This window comes from Hemiscyllium ocellatum, chromosome 18 (genome assembly GCF_020745735.1).
Source record: "Hemiscyllium ocellatum isolate sHemOce1 chromosome 18, sHemOce1.pat.X.cur, whole genome shotgun sequence".
In the NCBI taxonomy this organism is placed as follows: Eukaryota; Metazoa; Chordata; class Chondrichthyes; order Orectolobiformes; family Hemiscylliidae; genus Hemiscyllium; species Hemiscyllium ocellatum.
This window is the reverse complement of record NC_083418.1, coordinates 32,134,264-32,160,318: the sequence shown is the minus strand read 5'-3', so window position 1 is coordinate 32,160,318 and position 26,055 is coordinate 32,134,264. Positions and strand designations below refer to the sequence as shown.

Below are 26,055 nucleotides of genomic sequence, written 5' to 3'. Positions count from 1 at the left end.
CAAGACAGAACACCAACACTTCAGAGGCTCACTGATAATATTATCTAGCATGGTAACAAAATGTCAGAGAACAAACCTACTAGCTCAGCATACAAAACTTACAACCTGACAATCATTGTGCTTATTTTTCCCAAAACAATATTAGACTTGTTTGAGAAACAGGAATTCTCGCTGCCTCTAAAACATGCCAAGTCAGCAGTTTTCATGCAAAATCTCAGCAAAAGGATTTTTGTTACTTCATGCTGGAGATCAGAGTGACAGAATACCATACAAACATGATGCAGCATCATTAACATGCAGTCCTTTGTCTTGGAAACAAAATAGAAACCTGGCAATTTTTTTTGTTTTGAAGTAGTGGTGGGATTTGGGCCCAATTACCACAGTCCAGACCCAGCTGCTGCTTCCAATCTCTAGTGAGTTAGCGGATATTAGCTACAATGAGCAGCAAGGAAATTTGACTATTTCTAACATCAATGGGTACAAATCAACCAGATATCCAGTTAGATGTTGCACAAAGTTCCTTTGTACTATTCTATCAAATACTCCCATCAGATGAGGCAAAGTAGAGGCTAAATTGAGAGCCTGATTCAGCTGCTGACACATTTGAATGAACAAAACTGTCATCATATGCTTGTGCATGAAATTCTGAACTTGAGTGATTCAGTTGAAAATGTTGACCTTTGACAATATTTATTTTTAAAATGTGATGATCCTATCACACTATTCGAAGAATAGCAGGAAGATTTCCTGCATTTTCGTCAGATTGTTCTCTCATTAAACAACACCACCCCTCACAGCAGTGTAAGTTGTTGCTTTGCGTGCAAACTGAAGGGAAGAAAAGTCCCTTTACAAGTCATCACTCCAATCTTTCCAATTTTCCAATGTTCATTGTACCCAGTCAATCCAGCATAGGCCCAGCATTGAAGAAAGATCTTACAATCTGGAACACACTTGCAATGCCAGCTTTCAAAAGGCAAGTGAAGACATACTTGAGAAAGGAGATATTTGTAGGAGATGGGGAAAGCAAGCGGAGATTGTGACTATTTGGGCAGTGTGGCGTTTATCAATACATAATTCCATGAAGTGTTAGAGCTTTAAAAACTATTAGAGGTTTTTGCAAACTAAACTGTTATAAATACACATCATTCAGAGCAAAAGCAAAAGCAGGGTATTTGAAGCATTTGGACTGACAGCACCAGCAACCTGCTCCAGCAAGAGGGCAGCTCCTGCTTAGACCCAATTCAGACCAACAATGGTGTATTGTGCAGACTAGTCATGTAAATTTAGACAGATGTTTCAAAAAGGGACAAGGAGTTTGTTGGGAAGTCTAGGGGATTATGAATTATAGCCACTTACTTTCATTATTGATCCCCTAACCACCTGTTGTTTTGGGCATGCACTCAAAATTTTCCTCAGCTTCTGGGATTTCTCACCTGGAAGCTGCCCATTTTTCACAAACTAGAGAAACAAACACAAAAGTTCTTCCCTGCACTTATCCCAACAACAGCTGGTGGGAAACAAAACAGAAAACAAGAGCACTAAGACTCAGGTTGCAATTGAAGATGTAAGAGAAGTCACCCAGAAAAAAAAAAGTCTGAGCTATTTGCAACAGAAAACTTAGTACAAAATAAATTATTTTCCCCATTAGAACTTTTTACCCCCTGGAGAGTGCTGCCCTGAATGTCTCTTGTCCTTCCAAACCCAAATTTCCAAACTATGTTCTTTGTCTTTCTTACTGCTGTCAGTGTTCTGATCTCAAAGCCAAGTTCTCCAACTCTACCCTAACCAAAACACTAACTCATTCAAAAATATTTCTTCTTTCTCCAGTTCAAGACGATTACATTGCTTAAATCACTTTCACTGTTCAGCCTTATTCCCCAACCCTTCATCTAATGTATCTTAATAAAACTTACTGATTTAAAATTGAAGCCATACATTAGCAAATAATGGGAACCACCCAAGTCATGGCTCCCTTTGTAGCAGGGTTAAAATAATAAAACTATAACTAAACGATCCCTGGCTTCATTCCCAATCCACAGAGAGTTGGTTTATATTGGTCTAGATGGTGTCAAGATTCTTAACCATTGATGATTTCATTCCCTGAGCTGGGGGTGCAGGCAAGAGTCAGCCAGAGTTCAGATTTCATGTTGACATTTAGTGCCTCTTTCTAGAAAATGTGCAAATGCAGGCTTGGGTCACAAAAGGTTTGTATTTTTCAGTGATGACTCAGATGAATAGTGGAGTTCATTGTACTGCTCAAATAAAGTCTTTTGTACATTTAGATCAGAGTCATACATATGTGGACACAAGTTACAGACTGGAATCTAATTGAGAAGTTTGGAGTTTTTATTTAACAGATACAGAATGAAACCATGATTCCAGTTGATCTAAGAGAAAACCAAGCAAGCCAATCCACAGCCCTAGAAAAATCACAGCAAGCTATTCCCCAAGATATTCTTATCAGCTCAACACTTTTGTTTTGAGTCCTAGTCTGTTAGCCCAAAACAAACGTTTAAACTTAATGACAGATATTCACACCAGATCCTGCCAGACAGACAATGGCCACCTTCCCCAAGATGGAAAGACTTAACCACCTCAGGCTGACCTTCTTCGTCCCTCACCCATCAACATCCAGGGGAAATCATTGAATACTTAACTGGAAGATTTATATCAGGAAAGGCTACAATATCAAGAGAGAGGCTGTGACAATGAGGGACACCTCCTGATCCCAAAGCCTTTCCACTATTTAGAATATGCAAATCAAGAATGCGTCAAAATGTCAATGGCTATTCAGCATGCAAGGAACTTTTTACTGAGAAAATAACCCACTTATTTGAAATGTGCCATTGGTCTTAATATCCCCCCTCTGCCAACATACATTGGTTGCCTTATACAGTATATATCCACAGAAACCGCAGTGTTTATTCCAATGCTCAAACTTAAATGGATTCCAGTACTGTTCAGCGCCCCTGGAGATATTGAACTTCAAGAAGATTTGAAGGTAAGTTGTTTCTTATCCAAGAACTTTCCTATTACACTGAAAATATGCCCACTGCATGCTACTTATCCTACAAGTATTGGCTTCAGAATTTGTTAGCAAGGCTATATAGTGGCAAATAGAGTAAAAGGAAGAGGAGAGAATGAATACATTTGCAAAGACTAAAGTATTTATTGAATTAAAATCCCATCCTTTGTGAACAATGTGACAGATGTGATTTAACAATATTTATGATTTTTATAAAAGACAATGCCTTGTACTGTAAGTCTTTCATCTATAAATTGCCTGGAGTAGATTCCTCACCTGAAAACTTGCCCAAGGCTAAAATTTCTAATCCATTCATTTCTAACCATTATCTCAAAGTCCAAACAGATTCACTCAGTCCTCCTTAATATTTACAGAACTGGAAATGTTTTCTTCTCATCAAAGCTTAATTCTGAAGAATGTATAACACACAGGAAAAATCTTTGTTTTCGTACAGTCCCAGGGGTTTGGCAAGAGATGGTCAGGAGTTGAGGAAAGAAAACAGGATCAGTTTCCACAAAGTTCTTCTGACAAAATATTTTGTGGCCAGAAAAGCAAAAGATTTCCTGTGAAGAGAAAGCAGTCCCATTGGAAGCTGCACTGACACTGAGGTCTATCAAATGTGTCTGGAAAACAGCTATGGTTTAATCCTGCTGGTTGCAACAACAATTTTTCAGCCTAACATTCAAAACTATTCTTCCTTCTGATGATCAGTTCTTGCTTGTTCTGCAAAATCTTTGCCAGGCGTGATGCTGCTTTACTGTTAGTCACTATACTCCTTTGGACAAGAGGGGAACAGATGGATGTTGAAGGGATTACAGCTGCGAAAATCCTGTGGTGCTCATAAATTACCCAAGTCTCCAGTTAGAGCTGGACAATAAACTAAATAGATAGATAAAATAAAATTTAAAAATAAATAAATAGATAGATAAAAAGGAACTTTTACTGTCTGCCCATATTCTGTTTTTACTGAAGTCAGGAAACAAATTTCATGGGTGAGTCAGAGAATTCAGTATAGTATAACTAAAGTGGGTGTTTGTCCACTGGTAGAGTTGAGTGTTTTGGTCTATATTGGAATTTTTATTCGATAAATTAGATTAGATTACTTACAGTGTGGAAACAGGCCCTTCGGCCCAACAAGTCCACACCGACCCGCCGAAGCGCAACCCATCCATACCTCTACATATACCCCTTACCTAACACTACGGGCAATTTAGCATGGCCAATTCACCTGACCCGCACATCTTTGGACTGTGGGAGGAAACCGGAGCACCCGGAGGAAACCCACGCAGACACAGGGAGAACGTGCAAACTCCACACAGTCAGTCGCCTGAGGCGGGAATCGAACCCAGGTCCCTGGCGCTGTGAGGCAGCAGTGCTAACCACTGTGCCACCGTGCCACCCAATGCTCAGTGAAAACAGCAAATGGAAGTTATTATTTATATATTTCATTTTTAAACCTCACTTTAAAGTCAAGAATACATTGTACAATGATGTGCAAGATGTGACAACTGAAGTTCTTATCTAGAGGTCCTGAAATATCAGCCTTTGTAGTGAATTTGGGGCAGGATACATTTTCCTTTTTTAATTAAATCAACAAAACACAGGAGGTAAGTAAGTGATAATTAGAAGTTTTGTTTTCTTTCTATATTCAAGTTCATTTAATAAACTCAAATTAATAAAACAGCCAGCTTCTAGATTTCTCAATTTGAAATGTTTTTATAAATTTAAAATCCAAAAGCTTCAATATGCATATAATTAGTACTGTCTTACTTCTCAATTTGAAAAGAAACTAGAAAGAAAAACTAAATGTTTTTGAAATAGATTTCGCTGGAAAGCGATGAAAATTAATGTATGCAGGGTTTCTCTATTGCAATGGTCATGTATTTTTATTTTGTGCTTCATGGTTGTAGACAAAATGAGGAAGCATTGTTAAAGAAGTATTTTGAGGAATTGCTGCATGTTTTGAAAAGTAACCTGAGACTTATGGCAGGCATTGGACTTGTACAGCTGTTTGAACAAGCAGCAATTGAAGTGGACTCAACTGTGACCATTGTAGCCAGATGACAAGATGTTAATTGACCTATGGACTAGTGATCACTTATTGATACAAAGTTCTTTTGCCTGCCAACAGCTATGTAATTGCTCTCAGGTAACTAAATGGCTTGGGACTGGGAATTTGTCACCTGCCAGCTCAGAAATGGAGTCTGTTCTCTGCAGTCAAAGCTTACCTTAAACCTGAAGAAAACCAATTTCCTTCCTCCTGCAGTTGCTGCAAGTCATGACTTTAATTAATTAATCATAATTTTACAAGTTGAACAAATCAACATGTCCCTTAAAAAGCAGTGAAAGCATTCAGAAAAGGAAAGCCAGGAAGAAACTTTCAGACCAGCATGACAGAATTTGTGGACAACAACGATTGAACTCTTTCCAGTTTCCCCTCAATTCCATCCATTGTTTCCCTGGCTCAACATCTCACCTGTATGAGTTTAAAAAGGGAATAAAGAGGTGCATTCCAACAGTTTAACTAATTACTTTTAATAAATGGTAATTCTTGTTCAGTACAGAAACCTGGGCCGTGCTTCCTATCAAACTGGGTCTAAAAAAAAATCAGAAATTGAAGCACTTAATGTAACAACTGTGTGGAGTCTGCATGTTCTCCCAACGTCTGTGTGGGTTTCCTCCAGGTGCTCTGGTTTCCTCCCACAGTCCAAAAATGTGCAAATTAAGTGAATTGGCCATGCTAAATTGCCCATCGTGTTAGGTGAAGGGGTAAATGTAGGAGAATGGGTCTGGGTGGGTTGTGCTTCAGTGGGTCGGTGTGGACTTGTTGGGCCAAAGGGCCTGTTTCCACACTAACTAATCTAACCTAATGTACTTATTTTGAAAGTTTTTACTTCTGTGGCAAATTCAGGAACAACAGGTCTTGATTTCTTGCACATATCCACACTGCCTCATGACACTAAATCTGTCACAACTGAAGTGCATGGGCCATGCTGGCAAAACAGCATAGGCAAGACCCCTCCTCCCACAGGAATTCCACCCTACCCTTACAATGCTGCAGTCGCTGAAGTGTACACATTATACAAATGGGGAGAAAGTGAGGTCTGCAGATGCTGGAGATCAGAGCTGAAAACGTGTTGCTGGAAATGCACTGCAGGTCAGGCAGCATCCAAGGAATGATTCCTGAAGGGCTTATGCTCGAAACATCGAATCTCCTGTTCCTTGGATGCTGCCTGACCTGCTGCGCTTTTCCAGCAACACATTTTCAGCCCAAATTATACAAATGCTCAAACAGATTAATAGTATTCCTTCTCTCGGCAAAATGTATAAATCCTAGGATTTTGAAAGAAAGAGACTCAAAAGTAGAACCTTCAATGAAGACATTTTTAAAAAGACAAATTTAAATCCATCGCAATAACATTTCAATATTTTAATTATTTGATGTTGAAAATATTTGGCATTTGAAATCAGCAATTTAAGATAATTTAGATGATGCAAAAAATCACTTTCTCACTGTTTAATTGCTAATAAAATTAGTTATACAAAGTTCAAAATTATGACAAAGTATGGCTTCTGAAGTTAAAATTGTGTAAATCAAAATTAGACTGCATTTTATCTTCAATTTTTACCCAGCTCCCTCAAACACCATCCCTCACTCTAAAAAGTTCTGCTGAGCTACAGTTAACTAACTCTGGTACCTCAACCAGACTTTGTCAGCTTTCACATCTGTAAATGATCAGGGGTCAAACATTGACATCTGCCTGATCAAAAACAGACCCTAACTGAAGTCAGCAACTTTTGCAGACAGCGTAGAGTTGGGCAACAATGCTAAGAGATCTTACTGAGCAAAAAATGTTTCCATCCAGTGGTCCACCATTCACCACCTCTCCTCTACAACCAATTACATTATTACATTCTAACTGCACACCAGACTGTGTTCTCCCAGTTCCTGAGGCTATACAACTATGCCAGTAGAAGCAGGAGATTGAACAAAGTTGCACAAATTCTATTGTAATTACACTCAAAACAAAAAAGGAAATTACACGTGTATAGCATCTTAAAGTGGCTGGTAGGCCAATTAAAACTTCAAATCATAGTAACTGATGTAGAAAACATGGAAGCTAACTTGCACACAAAGCACCCACAAGCAACAGAGGTAGGACAAAATACATTGGGGAAGACATTCAGCTCCAGTTTTTGAACTGAAATTGAGGCTGCTACAAAAAGGGAATTTTAAAAAATAAGTTCAGCTACTAGCACCACCGGAAAACAACAGTTTTCAGCTGGATTTCCATGGGTCTGGCTGGGTCTCTGTGGGTTTGTTTCAAAAACAGTTTGTCTGCACTGCAGAGCACAAACTGGAGTTTGGCAGTAACAACTACAGTTAGCGTGGTTAAAGTGTGTAGGTGGTGAACGGGCCGACTTGGGAAAAATTGCCCAAATTCAGTCCCAGTGCTCAAGTAGTAAATAACTCACTCATGCAAAATCGACAGCAAAGTCACAGACAAAGACTTGCACTCCCAAATATCCTCCCATTCGGGACTAAACATTGCCAAACAACATCTAAAATTCCTAAACTCCACTAAACAGTCAAATACCCTGTGCCAATAAACTCCTAAATATCCCCAATCCACTAAAAATTCCAAATCCCTCGCATGAAATCTAACTCTCATTCTCAATCCACTAACACTGAATTACCTCAGGTATTACCTATTCTCCAATTATGTTCAACTTTGCCTGTGGCTATTGCGAGTTCCCACCACCCCCACCCCCCAAAACCCCAGTGAATCTAGACAAACAGATCAGAATTTTCAGATCCCCTTCAGTTTGGAACCAGATCAAGCCTGAAAAATGAGGCAGCCAAGCAATTAGGCTCATTAAGAGCCATGTTAAATGGTAACTTTAGGAGGCTGACTCAATAGCGTGCACCAAAAGACCACACTGTAGAGACAACCCAATTCTACCACAGCTGTGGTTTTCTTGATTTAACTTGCATCGTAGCTGCAAGAAAACTGCCTTATTGTAGCACAGTCTACAGTGTGGAAAAAGACCCTTTGGCCCAACAAATCCACACCGACCCTCTGAAGAGTAGCTCATCCAGACCCATTCCCCTAATTCCATTATCCTATATTTACCTCCGACTAATGCATCTAACCTACACATCCACGAACACTATGGGCAACTTAGCATGGCCAATTCACCAAACCTGCACATCTTTGGATTATGGGAGGAAACCAGACCACCTGGAGGAAACCCACACAGACACGGGGAGAATGAAAAATACTGCATACACAAAGTTGGCAGAGTCTGGAATCGAAACTGGGTCCCTGGACCGGTGAGGCAGCAGAGCTAACAACTGAGCGAGGTACTCCCCGATTGATTATCCAGCTTTCATAGCCCCTCCATTGCCCTTATTGGACTTGTCTCCTTGCCAGTTGAGGGGTCACCTCAAATTCCCAGTGGGTAACTACTTACTCCCTATACAACAACATGGGGGGAAAAAACTCCCCTAGCCCCACTCCAAAAGCAATTCAGCCTGACACTGAGGACTAGAAGAGTGACAAAGCTACGTTGCCCAGTGAATATTTCACTGGGCCATTAGGTGAATTGCCCCTCACCCCCCCAAAAAAGCACTGTAGCTTTACCCTATTTAACTCTAGCCAACAGCACAGGCTGCTAATAGATTCAGACAGACAAGCCCACATAACTCAACACTATAACCAAACAATGTGTTTACTCAGTAAATTAATCAGGACTGCAGTGAAAGTGAGCTTAACTTGTTGATAGACATATCACAGTGTGTGTATTATTCTCAATCTGCACACAGTTCACTGCCCCATCTTCTGATAATCAGCCAAAGTGTGTGTGTGTGTGTGTGTGTGTGTGTGTATATATATATATATAAAAAAATAAAAAAAGAGAATAAGAAAAAGCCATCCACATGACAGTCACTGACCGGAACGCAGAGCTGTATCAATGCAGCAGCAGCTCACTTATTCCTACAGCCAGCAGATTCCCCTGCAATTCCTCCAGTGACGTGTTTGTTGAACTTGGCTCTCACTAAAAGAGTGAACACTAGCACAGCCTGCTCCTCATTTCAAAGTTACTGAGAGATCTGTGATTTTTGAACTGTTTGAGTGGATTCATCTGTGCAGACTGGCAGAGTGGAACCACACTTCCTCTTCCAAATCTCCAAACCACATGCAAAAATAACACTGGGCGCAGAGTCAGGAATTTGTCTTTGAAATTGCAACCCCTTCAAAAATAAAGGAAGAGGAAAAAAACCTCGCATTTCCAAAGTCACATCTTTCAGATAGATGTCAACCTCCTTATAAAAATGGGCATTCGTGCGCCATTACTGCAGTCATGGACACTCACAGTTAGGCCACCTTCAACTTTATCTTGAATCCAGATAGTCTTTACACTTAAGCACACCACCTCATGTTCAGTCCTACCAGAAACTAGGACCTTACTCAGTACCAGTCATGTGCTGGCTGAGAGGCAGTGAGCTGCAAAACTTTTCGTCGCTGATGACTCAGTTTAGAACATGATTTTATCTTGACCTAGCATCAGCACACACTGCAACCAGTTAAGAGTCATTTCATAGTGAATTATTACCATAACTGGACAGTCTGCTGGTTAAATAACTATTTTCCAAAGTGTGTTTTGGGTCTTGAATTCAATCAATTTGGTCTTTTGCAGGTTATGAAAGCTGAAAGACTGCAATTTTAAAATTAACCTTTTGCTTGGTCTTTACAATAACTCCAGTGGTTAACTTTTAATACCCTCTATGGTCTAACAAACATCAACCATTAGCTTCATACAGCCACATCCCAGTCGTGCCCGTATTTAAAAAAACATCAGGAGCGAGACATGAATAATCCTCCCTCTCCTTAGATCAAAGACATTGTCACAAGACTTATGTATTATAAAAATATTACATGGAAAGATTATTTACAATTCTCCAATTTTCTCCTCAGTTTAATAACTTTTCACTAATTTCAACAAATTTAAGGATGTTCTGAATTGCCAAATGCTTAAAACATTAGGGGTTAGAAGCTCAAACAAACAAGTGCATTATGTACTAAAGTTAATCATTATTTGATACTTGGGCCAGTACAATGTACTGATAGCATCTATGTACAGTCAAGTGTCCAAAGTTGTTAATGTACATTTCCAAAGAAATGTACTAAAGTTGATTAGATACTGTGATATTGTTTGACGTGGGCTACAATCAACATTTGGAGCCAAGGAATTATACATTCAAAGTGGGACCAGATGGACCTTTTGTCCTTAGGATTGTATCAGAAGGTCAAAGAGAAGAATAATCACCTTCAACCTCCCACAGCATACTAACTAAGCAACCTATGATCTGTGCTACAAGGACAAAGGCAGTATTATCGTACTAAAAATGCTGCAATTCAGAATATTCAGAAAATTAAAACTTTGGGAAATAGGGTGCCTTAATAGTGTTTCGAACAGACAATTGAGGGAGATAGATTTTGTGTTTGACATATTTTTCTCCCTTGGTTTCCACTTAAAAGATTCTTAATATGATGGGGCCTGATGCCAGAGGTCATTCTTCATCTGAGTGTCTGGACAGCTCCTCCCTTCTTGGAGGATCACAGTCAAGATCCAATTTGCACTGTCGTACCATTCACTTCGTTACACTGTACAATGCCGACCAATATACAATGATAACTGACACTTCATCCTAGAAAGGCATAGGTCAACTTGCACATCAATAATTGTCCCAGCATGCCAAAGAATCAAGCCCTATGCCAGAGAATTGAGCACATCAGGTACTAAGGGGTTATTGTTTCAATGGTACAGTATGTTAGAGTGCAGTCTGTTGCCAGAGGTTAAAAAATCCCAGGGCAATACTTTAACAGGGGTAGAACAGTTTTCCTGACATTTTGGCTAATATTTATCCTCAACGAACATCTTTACAAAGAAACGTGTCTGTGGTGTGAGAAAGAACCTTTATGGCCATATTCAAAGGCACCTTTCTAGGTGTGAAAACCAGTTGAGATATACCAGGCATGTGAAAAGGACTATCTTAGAGCAATATTTTTCCTTTACATGGTGGGATATAGAATTAAGTCTAATCTGCAAAGCATTCCCAAATCAAAGTACTGTCTGGTCTGAGGTTTTGTTTACTAACCCCAGGAACATACCTTAGTCTTAACCCCACAAAAAGGGCCATCCCATTTTGTCCACTTCATATACCAATTATCCCAGTCTCTCTAACTCAAACTGACAGTTTGTGGTCTGGGATCAAATCAGTTGAGTCACACCATGGTCAACTATTGGACCCAAAGCTTTACAAAGAAAATGAAAATTAAATGAAATTAAAGTTCTGGTGAATGGTTTTGACTAGGTTTCTCCCCACAGATGTTGCCTTAAAGACAGCGTGTTTTCCGATTTTGTGTTTTGAGATTTCCAGCACCGGTGGTATTTTGCTTTAGTTCAAGATTACTGACATGAATTGATACTACATCAGCATCTCAACAAGCTCAGAAATACAACCATTCATCAAGATCATAAAGGCACTTACATTTCATGTGTTCATGTATTTTGAAAATGGTTTAGTTGCAAGCACCTGCTCATTGTGTTAATTATCATAGGCAAAACCTAACTAATATCATCTGATGCTCAAATAAATTTATGGACTTCAAAAGTCATTGGATAGAAGTTAGGAGTAGGAGTCTTCATTGATTTTCCCCCCTTAGTTCAGAAGCTTGGAAATCAGTTTACGATATTCTTAGTTGGGATAAGCACACATTCATGGAACAACACAAGCTGGTGTCTTTCTACTCAGTCACTCTTTACCAAAAGAGTCAGTCAGTCAGTCAGTCATCGGGGAGACCCAACTAAGCCCTTAAAAGACTTTGTGCCCAGATGCATACCTTTTTGGGTATGCAAGACTTAAACAACCATCATCCGTACCAACAGACAAAGGGATTTAACACAATCTTGCTTGGGATTTGAAGTGCCACCAAGTACATGACACCAAAAACCATTTCAACACAATCTGAAATTCAGTACAGAATTACTTGTTAAAGTTGAGGTTTACCAAATTCTTCTTCAGGAGTATGGTATCTCTTTAAGAATGTGTTTGGTTAAAAATCATTGCAGAGTTTCTCAATATTACATCAAACCACAATTATGTTAATCTCACAGGGTGGAAAAAATTCTAAAGAACAGCACCCAGCGAAAGAACGATCCAGACTCTAAGTCAGTACAGGAGCAATCCAGCATCTCAATTAGGGAATGACCATCCAGTGCAATATAAAAATCAGAAAGCTGCAGTTTAACCTGAAGTCTGAAGAAACGATCTCCGCCAGATCAGCAGCAAGGTAACTACAAAGATCTCAGCAACCCTGGCTAGATAAAGGAAAAACTGTTTTGCCTTCCTTTCCCTGATCACAATGATGACCCACTCTGCGAAGTGCAAACTTGCGACTAGATGAAGACAAAGTTGGCTGAGTTGTGATGCTTCCACAACAGAATAATCCAAATGTCACTGTCGAGACTCAAACGTCAAGAATGGCTCCTATCCCATGGTGCCTGAAGTTGTCTGTTGACCATGAAGCTGCATTCTATCCATTACTGAGAGAAAACTGGGGGAAAGGTTAAAGTACATACATATGAACAGTATCACTGCTCACATGAAAAGTGCAAAGGCTTTACATCCTTTGAACAGTACAGTAAAGATCACTCCTTGATTTAAACAAGGGATAAAGCAAAGAAAACAACTGCCAATGTCAGGAACAAACCACAAAGTTATTCTGTTGATTCACAAGTATCCTTCTCGTTCCCTCGTCTTTTACTTGCCTTTCTAGCTTCAAATTGCTCAGACTGTATATCTATTTAGAAATAAGCTGGAGTGGCTTAATGCCCCTTTCTCATCCCTGACTTTTCTAAAGTTCCTGTGTTTACAATTACATCTTTGTGAGATTCTATGTATTTCAAATACAAGGATAGATAAAGGGCTCCTCCTCAGAAGTCACAAATCAACATTTAATTTACACCTTTCACCAAACTGTAGTGTCTGAAATACATCATTCAACAGCAGTTTAAAATCATTGCCTGGTTGTAATTCTGGCAGAAAAAAAGCAGGATCTAATATAGCAATACTACTACAAAATGTAGCCCAGTTTCTCATCCCACACATTTCCAGCTCCCTATCTACACTAGCCTCAAACCTCCCAGTATATTTCCTGTCAGAGACACCACTAGGTTTGCAATAGAACTGGTGGCGACAGGAGCTTCCCTGCTGCTAACACAGGAAAGAAGCTGTAACTCAACAGGGTTCAGACTTACCGTTTCCACATAGTAGTGGGGGCTTCCCCTCACCCCACCACACCTAGCTGTCCACTGCGACAGTTTGCAGCGGTTGCTCCATTACACACAGGCCCTCGAGGGGCCAGGATGCCAGCTTCTGGCACCGAGACAGCAGGGGAGCGGGGGAAAGATTTCCCCCATCCACCGTCCTCCACGGGCCAGCAGCCCCAGTCTACACTCAATTCTCTCTCTCCACTTCACTGCATTCGACAGCAGCGGGCACGCACACAACAGCTCAGCAGCCCAGACAGAATATCACATGATCAAATGCAGCTAGCTCACTCAGGGTTTTTTTTGAATAAGGGAAACATGTGATCTTCCCTCCGGAATCTTATGACAAATAGACAGACAAGCAGCTCCAGCTGACAGAGAGCAACAGAATAAAGGTCTGACTGAAAAAAAACAGCTTTAACTTTCACCCAAAATGCCTGAGAGAGAGGCTTCCCTTTCCAAGCAAAACTGACACCCACATCCGGCCACCTGAATAATAGAAGGAGCTGCCGAGTCAATGGCTTCTCTCTCGCACATACACTCCATCAGCAATTTCCAACTTGGGAAACAATTTGCGTCTCAGAAGCTCGGCAGCTGCTCAACTCACAGCCAGAGAAGTGAACTGAAATACGAGTAATCCAGCCTGTTATTTAAATTTAAAAAGTTGTTTCAGACAGAGCAATTTTTTTGTCTCTTTTTAAAAAGGTACCCACTTCAACTTAGTGGATGTAATTACATGGGGCACCGGTCACCGTCCATCACTTTCTTCACGTCAGATTTCTAGACCCATTAGTGGCTGCATCCTGTCCCCTCAATACTCACCTTCCTTCAGAGTATGTTGCCTGATTTTCCTAACTCAGGAACTAACTGGGGATCCAGCTAACTCAGCCCATAATAGCACTCAATTTCCAGGCACCTGGAGATCCGTATTGTATACATGAAGACATCAAGGTAGCTAGTGAAAGCGAGTTGTTTGCTGTATATTCTCACAAAGCTTCGAACATAGCTAATTAAAATTGTGCACGAGGTCACAAAGTGCAGAATTACTACTAATGCCAGGGCACAACTGGAAATATAGAATCCCTACAGTGCAGAAACAGGATATTTGTGTCATCAAGTCCACACTGACCCTCTGAACAGTATCTCACCCAGGAGAAAATGAGGTCTGCAGATGCTGGAAATCAGAGTCGAGAGTGTGGTGCTGGAAAAGCACAGGTCAGACAGCATCCAAGGAGCAGGAGAATCGATGTTTCAGGTCAGAGTCTGATTCTTGAGGAAGGGGTCTAGCCTGAAACATCTATTCTCCTGCTCCACAGTATCCCACCCAGACCCACCCCTCTACCCTATCCCATAGTGAAATCAACCTAACTTACACATGCCTGGATCTATGGGCAATTTAACATAGCCAATCCACCTAACCTGTGTGGGAGGAAACCCACACAGACACAGGAAGAATATGCAAACTCCACACAGTCCCCCACAGCTGGAATTGAACTCTGATATCTGATGCTCTGAGGAAGTACAGCTAACCACTGAGCCAATGTGCCACCCCAAATATTGTTCTATATATGACTGCTACTACCAAGCTACTATCACAGGGAGTGTCCACCTCCCTTATTCTTCTTGAGTTTAGAGACCCTGTCAGGACAGTTGAAATATATGTGATAGCATTTACACATCACACACCTACCTCACACATAGCAATATAATAATCAGAGCTGATACCAGCATAAAATACTGCCAATGGGTTTCAATAAGCACCAGTAAACAAAAAACAAAATCTCTTCCAAGTAATGTTTCAGCCATGACTCTGTTGATAGATTTCTTAGCTCTGAGTCAGGAAGTCATGGATTCAAGTCCCACTCCAGAGTTGTAATCTCAATAAATTCCCAAGCCGAACTGCCCAGCGTCAAGGCAGCAATTACACAAGCTCAGTTTGATTAAGCAGGATACTTCAATTCTATGCCTGATACCAGACATCCAAAACAATTGCTTTACTCTGTATAGAGTCACTGAAGGAGCCTCCAGGAAGGACAGCAAGACTGCTTTAAGGATATTATCAAATTTTCTCTGAAAGCATCTCCACCAACTCATGACATTCCCTAGCCTGTGACTGACTAAAATGAAAAAAAAACCATTTGAAAGACTGTGTCAAAAACACACAAACCTCCCAACAACTCATCTGCTTGACCCTTCAAATGCCACCTCCCCAGGCATGTGACTGAGTCTGCAGACCATGCAATAAACTAATCAACCAGCTGAACTCAATGAATCAGAATTCAAACAAGTTCATCCTTGATCCAAAGGGACTGCCGAAAAACAAGAAACTGTTTGTGGGAGCATGTTGCTAATCTATTGGCTGCCTTGTTTCCTACATTAAAACACTGACTAAACTTCAAAAGTACATCATTGGCTGTAAATTGCTTTGCAAAGTCCTAAGGTTTTAAAAGACACTTTCTGCCACTGTGCAAAGGTTTTAAACACTTTTTTAAAAAACTTCTAGCATTAATAGGAAGAGTTTAGAGTGATATGGACCAAGTGCTGGCAAATGGAACTAGGTTAGAATATCTGGTCAGCATGGACCAAAGGGTCTGTTTCCGTGCTGTATATCTCTATGACTCTATATTGCCCACAAACAATATTGAGAGGGGTCTAATTTGCTTCTATCCTCTTATTGTCATCTAACTTTACCTTACATGAATCTAAGACTTGCAGTTGCATTGACCAGTCAGAAATTTAATTTCCAATGTTAATCACTATATAAATTTTTAAATACATTTGACAAACTGTCCTGTGACCAGTTTTACTTTACCAATCCCTAATTCCAGTCAATTATCTAACCTTATCCACACTGATCCACCTTGTGACATTTGTGGGAAATATCTCAATTACAGAAAAAAGGTGCCATCCAATGCAGGATCCAATTTAATGACATAAATTAGAAAAAAGGACTGAACATAGAACAGATCCTTTGAGCATTCCCAGAAACTTGGATATACAAAATTAAGATTACCATGATCTTCCAGCAAAGTAATTCAATATCTTTCGCAATTCGATTGTCCTGCATTCTGTACAGTCTGGATAGAAGGACATAGTAAAACTACCAGCTCATAGGCCTTCTCCATAAACACAAATCACCAACCTGATTCTCAAGTGTGCAAACTGGTTGCTGTCTTTGGACAGTATAAGGCCTGCCCATAAAAAGCTCAGCCTCTGGCACTCTCCATTTCTACAAATTACAATCTGTGAGTGAAATTTGATGCACACATACAGAGAAGAAGGCAATTCCCTTAATCCTGGACCTTGACAGTATGTTGCGATTAATTTGAACAAATCCAAAAAGCAAAAACAAACTGAATCGCTGTGAAGTGAGTGTCAGTAACTCCTACCAGACAGCACTGTCTCACTCACCACACCTCTGATGAGTCTAATCCAGTTTCGTCACATTGTCAGGCTTAATAACTACTCCCATATTACTGACGGTATCACTATTGATATTACTTCAATTACTTTGCAGTGATGAATTAATCATAATTCTTTACAATAAAGGCTTTGAGACTTCACTTGTCCATTGAATCATTTGGTGTGGTGCTGAACCACACAGACCAACAAGTATCAGATTCAGTTGTTGGTGTTCAGTTTGCTGATCTTAGCAGTCAAAGCATTACACTTAGCTTTAGAGCCTTAGGCTGACAATAAGAGTTGGATAGGAGTCCTGCTTCTCCAATTGTTTCTGCAAGAAAGTGAATCTCTAAGGGCACCCCAAGCCCAGATTCCCCAAAATTGAATTAATTGTAGCACATGGTATTCAGATTCACACAACCCACTTTTGGAAACTCCTAGGAGACAATGTCTTCTGAAGTGGATGGGAGAAAATTAATCAGGCGAAGCGAGGTTTTCGGGAGACTAGTTACTGCAATCAGGAGCAAAGGCTGAACAACTCAAAAAAAGCAGGGCTAAACCTATAGATAGTTTACAAATAATGTATATTTCTGAAATTTAAAAAAATGCACATGCATCATAGTTAGGTGCAATTTTCAAAGGTCATACATACTTTTCAAAGGGGTATGTGGATCCTGGTCAGCAGAGGATCCCAAACTGACTGCTTTCCTTACCTGCCCAGGTGTTTAAAGTCAATTGTGGAACTACTGCCATTGCAATGAACAAAATCAGCATGGATGATGAAGTGACTTTTTATTCTGTGGAGCAGTTAATTCACTAAACCATCAAGAGAGCTCTCCTTTCGGTTGTTCACCATAAGAGGGACACCCATTCCGGGTAGAGGTGTTAAGAGAGCCTGACACAAATGTGATAAAGAATTTCATTCAAAAATACTTTGAACAAACTTAATCAGCACATACAGACTTGCAACATCACCCAGACATTTGCCAGAGTCACTGAGTGCAATGGTAGAATTCTAAATCATGATAAACAAGATAATTGTTGTAAGTTACAGTATAAAGCTGGACTATCCGATAATGTGCCACACCTAAAACTGATGCAAGTTTAATCCCTTTCCTACTGTAATGCAGGAATAACATAGAGAGTGGGTTTTAACCAGTACAAAGCTTTGTATTCACAGAGTAATAGTGCCTCAAAATAAATATTGAAGGGCTGTTGTGAGAACAAAATAAGTAAATGAGCTATGGTGAAAGATTGGACAAACCTAAATGATACAAGATTAAAGAAAAAAGAGAGGAACTATCTCTATTTCTAAAGCGAGGAACTATCACTATACCACTTAATGATTTGGAGATGCCGGTGTTGGACTGGGGTGTACAAAGTTAAAAATCTCACAACATCAGGTTATAGTCCAACAGGTTTAATTGGAAGCACTAGCTTTCAGAGCGCTGCTCCTTCATCAGGTGGTTGTGGAGGACACAATTGTAAGACACAGAATTTATAGCAAAAGTTTACAGTGTGATGTAACTGAAATTATACATTGAAAAATATCTTGATTGTTGAGTCTCTCTTCTGTTAGAATGAACATGATAGTTTCACTTCTTTCATATGTAAATCACAAAACTTTTTTTAACTTGAGAATTTTGTGATTTACATACGAAAGAAGTGAAACTAACATGGTCGTTCTAACAGATGAGAGACTCAAAAACAATCAAAGTAATTTTCAATGTATAACTTCAGTTGCATCACACTGTAAACTTTTGCTATAAACTCTGTGTCTTACAATTGTGTCCTCCACAACCACCCGATGAAGGAGCGGTGCTCCGAAAGCTAGTGCTTCCAATTAAACTTGTTGGACTATAACCTGGTGTTGTGTGATTTTTAACTTTATATCACCTCAAAGTGATTAAAACCAAAATGTGTAGATTAGGAAGAACAGTTTAAAATAGATAAAATAGATTTTAAATGTAAATATCCTGGTATTTCCAACATAACAGCACATCACCACACAGACTGAAACAGTTGATCTCCACATAGACTGAAGCAGTTCAACAATTCAGCTCAACGCTGTTTTCAAGGGCATTTAGGCATGCAGTTTAAATACAGGTCTGATAGTGAATAAATGAACAAATAAAACCTTTAAACAGCAAAATACTGCAGATGCTGGAGACCTCATCTAAAAACATAAAGTCCTCAAGAAGTACACTATGTAAGACAACATCTGTGGAGGGAGGAATGAAGTTAATGTGTGAAGTCAATGTGACTTGTACAGGCCCTCACTACTTTTATTTTTCTTATTTCTTTTGGTTTGCAACTGTGGGATGTGCTTAAGAGTTGAACTTGGAATAACAGCTTGTTCTAAAAATGAGAACAAAGGCAGATGTTGGCTGTTGGCAACTGGCCTTAATCAACTTAATTACTGTTTTAAGGACACTGAAGAGAAATCAGTGCTGAGCTGTTTCAGTCCTCAGGCCTAGCAGCTGGTTGGATCTTGAAGAAGGGAGAACCGGCACTAACAAAGCAACCACCAAAATTTTTTTTTTTCTGATTAAATTTCTGATGAAAGATCATCAGCCTGAAGTATTAACTCTGTTTCTCGCTCCACAGATCCTGCCAATTGACTGGCTGAGTACTTCTAATACCTTCCAAGTCTCGTCAAAATTCCCAACATCTTCAATACATTCACATTCATGATTGATGCAAAGATTAAAAGTATGCAGTGCTAAATGATCTTATAAAGATGAAAGTAAGGTCAGTTTGTTATCATTGAGGCTGGTTTGCTTGAAAGTTCTTTTCAGGAGGAAAAAGGATTGACACCATGAAGCCAAATTTCCTTTTTTGTGGTGGCTTCTGTGGTCAAATAGCTTAAGGCTTCTCCCTTGAGTAAGCAGAGCTGAACAGGTTCTGAAAGAAAATTAAGGAATCTTTACTTCACTTTGAGGATAGTGTGTTTTGTGGCCTTTAGTGGGGTAGTTCTGTGCTGTAGTCTAGTTTGCCTTCTTCCATCTCTCTGTTGAGAATCTGCTTAGATGGTCTCTTCTTGGAATTCTGAAGAAGTGGTCTCTCACAGCCTGTCTTATCACAACCAAAGCAAGAAGGCTACCACATTAACAATGATGAGTCATTGTATGACAAAGGTAAGTTAATAATGATGAAATTCCTTATGGTGTCCTTCCAGTCTCCTGCTTTCCAAGGAGCTTTGAAATCTCACACCTCCAGGAGGAACAATTGGGTTGTCCAGGGTTAATCAAGTTCTAAATGTGTTCCTTTGTGATTGATGCTGAGCTAATATATCAGTCTGACTGTTTCATTGGCTGTACCAACAAAGGCAGTAATGTGACTTCAGGAACCACATTACAGGTTTCTGTGTAAAGTTTTACAGATTAACCTAGTTTACAAGTTATGTATTAAAGTTACACAGTCATGATACTTGCCAAAGAGTGCTGATGACAATAATTGCTGTACCACTAACATTGCCCCTCATTGGAATTGAGATAACTCAACACTGACTAGGAATCAAATCTAGATCCATTTGATCAACACAGTTCAATATCAAATCAGTGATTCCCTCTAATTAAATGACCACTGGTGAACAGAAACCGCAGTGAAAGCGCAGGAATTAAAAAACCTCAAATACTGATAACTTAAGTTGTGTTCATAGCATTTAGAATGTGGCAATTATCAGATTACATTTCTCCTTCAAAGTTAATCTTTCATGATCTTATATTTACTTAGACTTTACACTTCATAGTAACAGTCAGAACACAAAGGACTCTGAATAAGGTTTCTATTTGCAAGAGAACAGATTAGGATATCTGAAAAGAACTTGCAGTCCACTGTATATGATGTTTATATTGGTTGCAGGCCAAAGCTCAGTGAATGATAGAGAGCTAACTCATTTGTTTGAATAAGGACAATTCAGCATTGACCAAGGTGAACTTGGGGCAATTTGTCTATTGTGAACAGCAACTGCTCAACTTCAGTGGAAGTAAATATATACTCCCACAATTTATATTTTTTTTTGTATCTTTTCTACTCATCCAGTGATAGAGTTCAGAAGCCAGGGAACTGGTTCCAAACCTCTTCCATCCTTTGGAAGGCCACAAAACTACATTGCTGCTACCCTACTGTTCAAATTACACCACAAGCTACTCAGGGTATATTTCCCCGAATACTCAAATAAGTGAACATTACACATTACATTCCACCGCTCCGGCCACTTACAGCACACGATACGTTCTGTCTAATGTATAATTCAGAGGAGAAAGTGAGGTCTGCAGATGCTGGAGATCAGAGCTGAAAATGTGTTGCTGGAAAAGCGCAGCAGGTCAGGCAGCATCCAAGGAACAGGAGATTCGATGTTTCGGGCATAAGCCCTTTCCTGAAGAAGGGCTTATGTCCGAAACATCGAATCTCCTGTTTCTTGGATGCTGCCTGACCTGCTGCGCTTTTCCAGCAACACATTTTCAGCTCTAATGTATAATTCAGCCAGCAACACCCTCAATCTGCAGTTTATTGCAGGTATAATAAGCTTTAGACATTCTTTTACGGTATGAAATGTGCTCCCACATGGAATGATGAGGTGATCAGCGTTGCAACATTTAAAGGAAAGCTAGATTAGTATAAGAGGAGAGAAAAATGAAGAGAAGGATATACCTGGGAACAGATAAAATAGGTTGAGAAACATAAACACTGGCAAAGAATTGTGCTGCTGAATGGCCTGTTTCTGAATGGAAAGATTTTACGTAATTCTATATCTTAAGTAGCCAAGCTGTCTTGCAGTCAGTAGTGTCCTAATACTGCCCAAACATAATCATAAAAAAAAACATTCAGGCTGTTATGATAATATGTCCTTGTGTTCCAAACAATACTTTGTCTGCATGTCTTTCTCCAACATGTGGTCTGAAACAATTTGTGAAAACATAGCCAGATATGAATGATGAAGTTCCTTTATATCAGAAAGCAGGTGAACACAATAATACCCACAGAAAATTTCTCTTGCTTAATCTCATTCATTCCTCAAAAATGGGAAAGAAAACAATAAGCCTCACATTCTGTTCTTATTGTGAGCTGACTAAATCATATTTTGTATTACAATTCTTCCTACGCCATTCAAACTGCAAAAGCTGTCTCTATTTTTATCCAAACGTCTAGCCTCTAGACATACACCTAACAGTCCCTTGATAAAAATTGATTCCAGGTCCCTTTCTTGTCTGTTCCTAGCAGGAAAGCATTAAATTCCAGGCCTTTTCCCTTCTCAGTTATTTGTCAGTAGTCTTATTAGTAATGCCAGCTGCCTAGGTGAAGCCAGCCAGAGGTTTGGGTTCAGGTTTAATAAGTATTTTGGAATAGACAGTGAGTTGTGATACTCCACCAATTAGCTATTTAGATTTAACGCACATATAATATTCAATGCCCAAAGCAATTTTGTTGACAACCATGTGAATTTTAAAACACAGCACTTAAAACATGTCATGCCGAGCTCATGAGGTCTGGAATCCCCTGTTCCTGGAAAAATTACTGAAGGTTTTGATTACCACCCCTAATGCCTCCTTGTGGGGCTCAGAAGCAATTTTTGCTTGAGATGTTTTACTGCATTAAACATATGGAAATGAAACTTAACATTGTTTTCATAAAGTAGTCCCAAACCCTTTTCTGTTAAGAAATTATCAAAATTACTGAAATATGTTAAGAGCAAATATGACACAATAAGCACAAAAAAACCTATAACTTAGAAGGGGCTAATTTTTCAAGTCTCCGAAACTGATCAGGGTTCATCACATATTGCAAATTCCTCAAATCAAAACTCAAGATGCATTGCATTTCCTAAGCCACAGTTCAAACTTCCTCACAAGAAGTAACACTTAGTGAATATTTGCTCAGTGACCCTAATTCTTCCCTAGCTGTGCAAGTTTGTACCAAAATCTATTGAACTTGCATCATGGATTGGTATCTGGGACTTCGATATTGTGGCCATTTCGGAGACATGGTTAGAGCAGGGACAGGAATAGTTGTTGCAGGTTCCAGGATTTAGATGTTTCAATAAGAACGGAGAAGATGGTAAAAGAGGGGGAGGTATGGCATTGTTGGTCAAGGATAGTATTACAATTGCAGAAAGGATGTTTGGGGACTCATCAACTGAGATAGTATGGGCTGAAGTTAGAAACAGGAAAGGAGAGGTCACCCTCTTGGGAGTTTTCTGTAGGCTTCAGAATAGTTCCAGAGATGTAGAGGAAAGGACAGCAAAGATGATTCTCGATAGGAGTGAGAGAGAAGGGGTAGTGGTCATGGGGGACTTCAACTTTCTAAATATTGACTGGGAACACCATAATACTAGTACTATAGATGGGTCAGTTTTTGTCCAGTGTGTGCAGGAGGACTTCCTGACACAGTATGTAGACAGGCCAACAAGGGGCAAAGCCACATTAGATTTGGTACTGGGTAATGAGCCCGGGCAGGTGTTAGACTTGGAAGTAGGTGAGCACTTTGGTGATAGCGATCATAATTCTGTTATGTTTACTTTAGTGATAGAAAGGGATGGGTGTATACACTGGGCAAGAGTTACAGCTGGGGGAAAGGCAATTACGGTGCGATTAGGCAAGATTTAGGAAGCATAGGATGGCAAAAGGAAACTGCAGGGGATAGGCACATTAGAAATGTGGAGCTTATTCAAGGAAAAGCTACTGTGTGTCCTAGATAAGTATGTACCTGTCAGGCAGGGAGGAAGCTGTAGAGCGCAGGAGCCGTGGTTTACAAAGGAAGTGGAATCCCTGGTCAAGAGGAAGAAGAAGGCTTATGTTAGGATAAGATGTGAAGGCTCAGGGCGTTTGAGGGTTACAAGATAGCCAGGAAAGACCTAAAGAGAGAGCTCAGAAGAGCCAAGAGGAGACATGAGAAGTTGTTGGCAGATAGGATCAGGGTTAACCCTAAGGCTTTCTATAGGTATTTAAGGAATAAAAGAATGACGAGAGTAAGATTAGGGCCAATCAAGGATAGTAGTGGGAAGTTGTGTGTGGAGTCAGAGGAGATAGGGGAAGTACTAAATGAATATTTTTCAACAGTATTCACTCTAGAAAATGATAATGTTGTCGAGGAGATTACTGAGATACAGGCTACTAGACTAGGTAGGATTGAGGTTCACAAGGAAGAGGTAGTAGAAATCCTGCAGTGTGAAAATAGATAAATCCCCTGGGCCGAATGGGATCTATCCTAGGATCCTCTGGGAAGCTAGAGAGGAGATTGCCAAGCCTTTGGCATTGATCTTTAAATCGTCATTGTCTACAGGAATAGTGCCAGAAGACTGGAGGATAGCAAATGTGGTTCCCCTGTTCAAGAAGGGGAGGAGAGACAATCCTGGTAATTATAGACCAGTGAGCCTTACTTCAGTTGTTGGTAAAATGTTGGAAAAGGTTATAAGAGATAGGATTTATCATCATCTAGAAAAGAATAATTTGATTATGGATAGTCAACATGGTTTTGTGAAGGGTAGGTCGTGCCTCACAAACCTTATTGAGTCCTTTGAGAAGGCGACCAAACAGGTAGATAAGAGTAAACTGGTTGATGTGGTGTATATGGATTTCAGTAAGGCGTTCGATAAGGTTCCCCACAGTCGGCTATTGTACAAAATGTGGAGGAATGGGATTGTGGGAGATATAGCAGTTTGGATCAGTAATTGGCTTGCTGCAAGAAGACCGAGGGTGGTGGCTAATGGGAAATGTTCATCCTGGAGTCCAGTTACCAGTGGTGTACCGCAAGGGTCGGTGTTGGGTCCACTGCTGTTCGTCATTTTTATGAACGGCCTGGATGAGGGCATAGAAGGGTGGGTGAGTAAATTTGCAGACAACACTAAGGTCGGTGGAGTTGTGGATAGTGATGAAGGATGTTGTGGGTTAGAGAGAGACATAGATCAGCTGCAGAGCTGGCTGAGAGGTGGCAAATGGAGTTTAATGTGGACAAGTTTGAGGTGATTCACTTTGGTTGGAGTAACTGGGAATGCAAAGTACTGGGCTGATGGTAAGATTCTTGTTAGTGTAGATGAGTAGAGAGATCTCGGCGTCCTGGTACACAGATCCTTGAAAGTTGCCACCCAGGTTGACAGGTTTGTTAAGAAGGCATATATTGTTTTAACTTTTATTAGTAGAGGGATCGAGTTCCGGAACCACGAGGTTATGTCACAGCTGTACAAAACTCTAGTGCGGCCGCACTTGGGGTATTGTGTACAGTTCTGGTCACCGCATTATAAGAAGAATGTGAAAGCTTTGGAAAGGGTGCAGAAGAAATTTACTAGGATGTTGCCTGGTATGGAGGGAAGGTCTTACGAGGAAAGGCTGAGGGACTTGAGGCTGTTTTCATTAGAGAGAAAAAGGTTGAAAGGTGACTTAATAGAGATATATAAGATAATCAGAGGGTTAGATAGGGTAGACAGGAAGAGCCTTTTTCCAAGAATGGTGATGGCGAGCACGAGGGGGCATTGCTTTAAATTGAGGGGTGATAGATATATGACAGATGTCAGAGGTACTTTCTTTACTCAGAGAGCAGTAAGGGTATGGAATGCTTTGCCTGCAATAGTAGTAGATTCGCCAACTTTAAGTACACTTAAGTCATCATTGGACAAGCATATGAACATAGAATAGTGTAGGTTAGATGGGCGTCAGATTGGTATGACAGTTCGGTGCAACATCGAGGGCCGAAGGGCCTGTACTGCGCTGTAATGTTCTATGTTCTAATTATAACAAACTATGTTAAAACTATCACTTAGTGGTGCAGTGAATGAGAAAAAGGCCTCATATTTTTGTGAGTTAGAGTCAGGTCTACAACTATTGTTGGTTCCACAATTTATATAATAAACAAAAATTTAAAGGTATTAGGCAAGAACTTGCAAAAGTTTTTTGGGGCAGATGATGGCAGGTAAATGGAGAGCTGGAAAATGGGAAGCCTTCGAAAATGAGATAACAAGAGTTCAGAGACAGTATATTCCTGTCATAGTGAAAGGCAAGCTGGTAGGTATAGGGAAAGCTGGATGACTAGAGAAATTGAGGTTTTGGTTAAGTAAAAGAAGGAAGCATATGTCAGGTGTGGACAGCAGAGATCAAGTGAATTACAAGAGTGTAAAGGCAGTAGGAGTATACTTAAGAGGGAAACCAGGAGGCAAAAAGGGGACATGAGATAGCTTTGGCAAATAGGGTTAAGGAAAATCCAAAGGGGTTTTGTAAATCAAGACAAAAGGGTAACTAGGGGGAGAATAGGCACCTTAAAGATCAGCAAGGCAGCCTATGGGTGGAACCACAGGA

The 26,055-nt window shown here is 40.0% G+C and overlaps 1 protein-coding gene across 3 annotated transcripts in view; it reads right to left on the bottom strand.

Annotated features, from left to right (window-relative positions):
• Positions 1–13,747, bottom strand: part of LOC132824404 (guanine nucleotide exchange factor for Rab-3A-like) — a 46,740-nt gene extending 32,993 nt beyond the window's left edge. The window contains exon 1 of one of the 3 annotated variants that reach the window (XM_060838834.1): positions 13,352–13,747. In XM_060838834.1, the coding sequence (XP_060694817.1) occupies positions 13,352–13,362 (11 nt within the window). In that variant the 5' untranslated portion in view covers positions 13,363–13,747. The remainder of the gene's footprint in view (positions 1–13,351) is intronic. The other 2 variants (XM_060838833.1, XM_060838835.1) reach the window with 2 other exon arrangements.
• Positions 13,748–26,055: the final 12,308 nt, after the last annotated feature.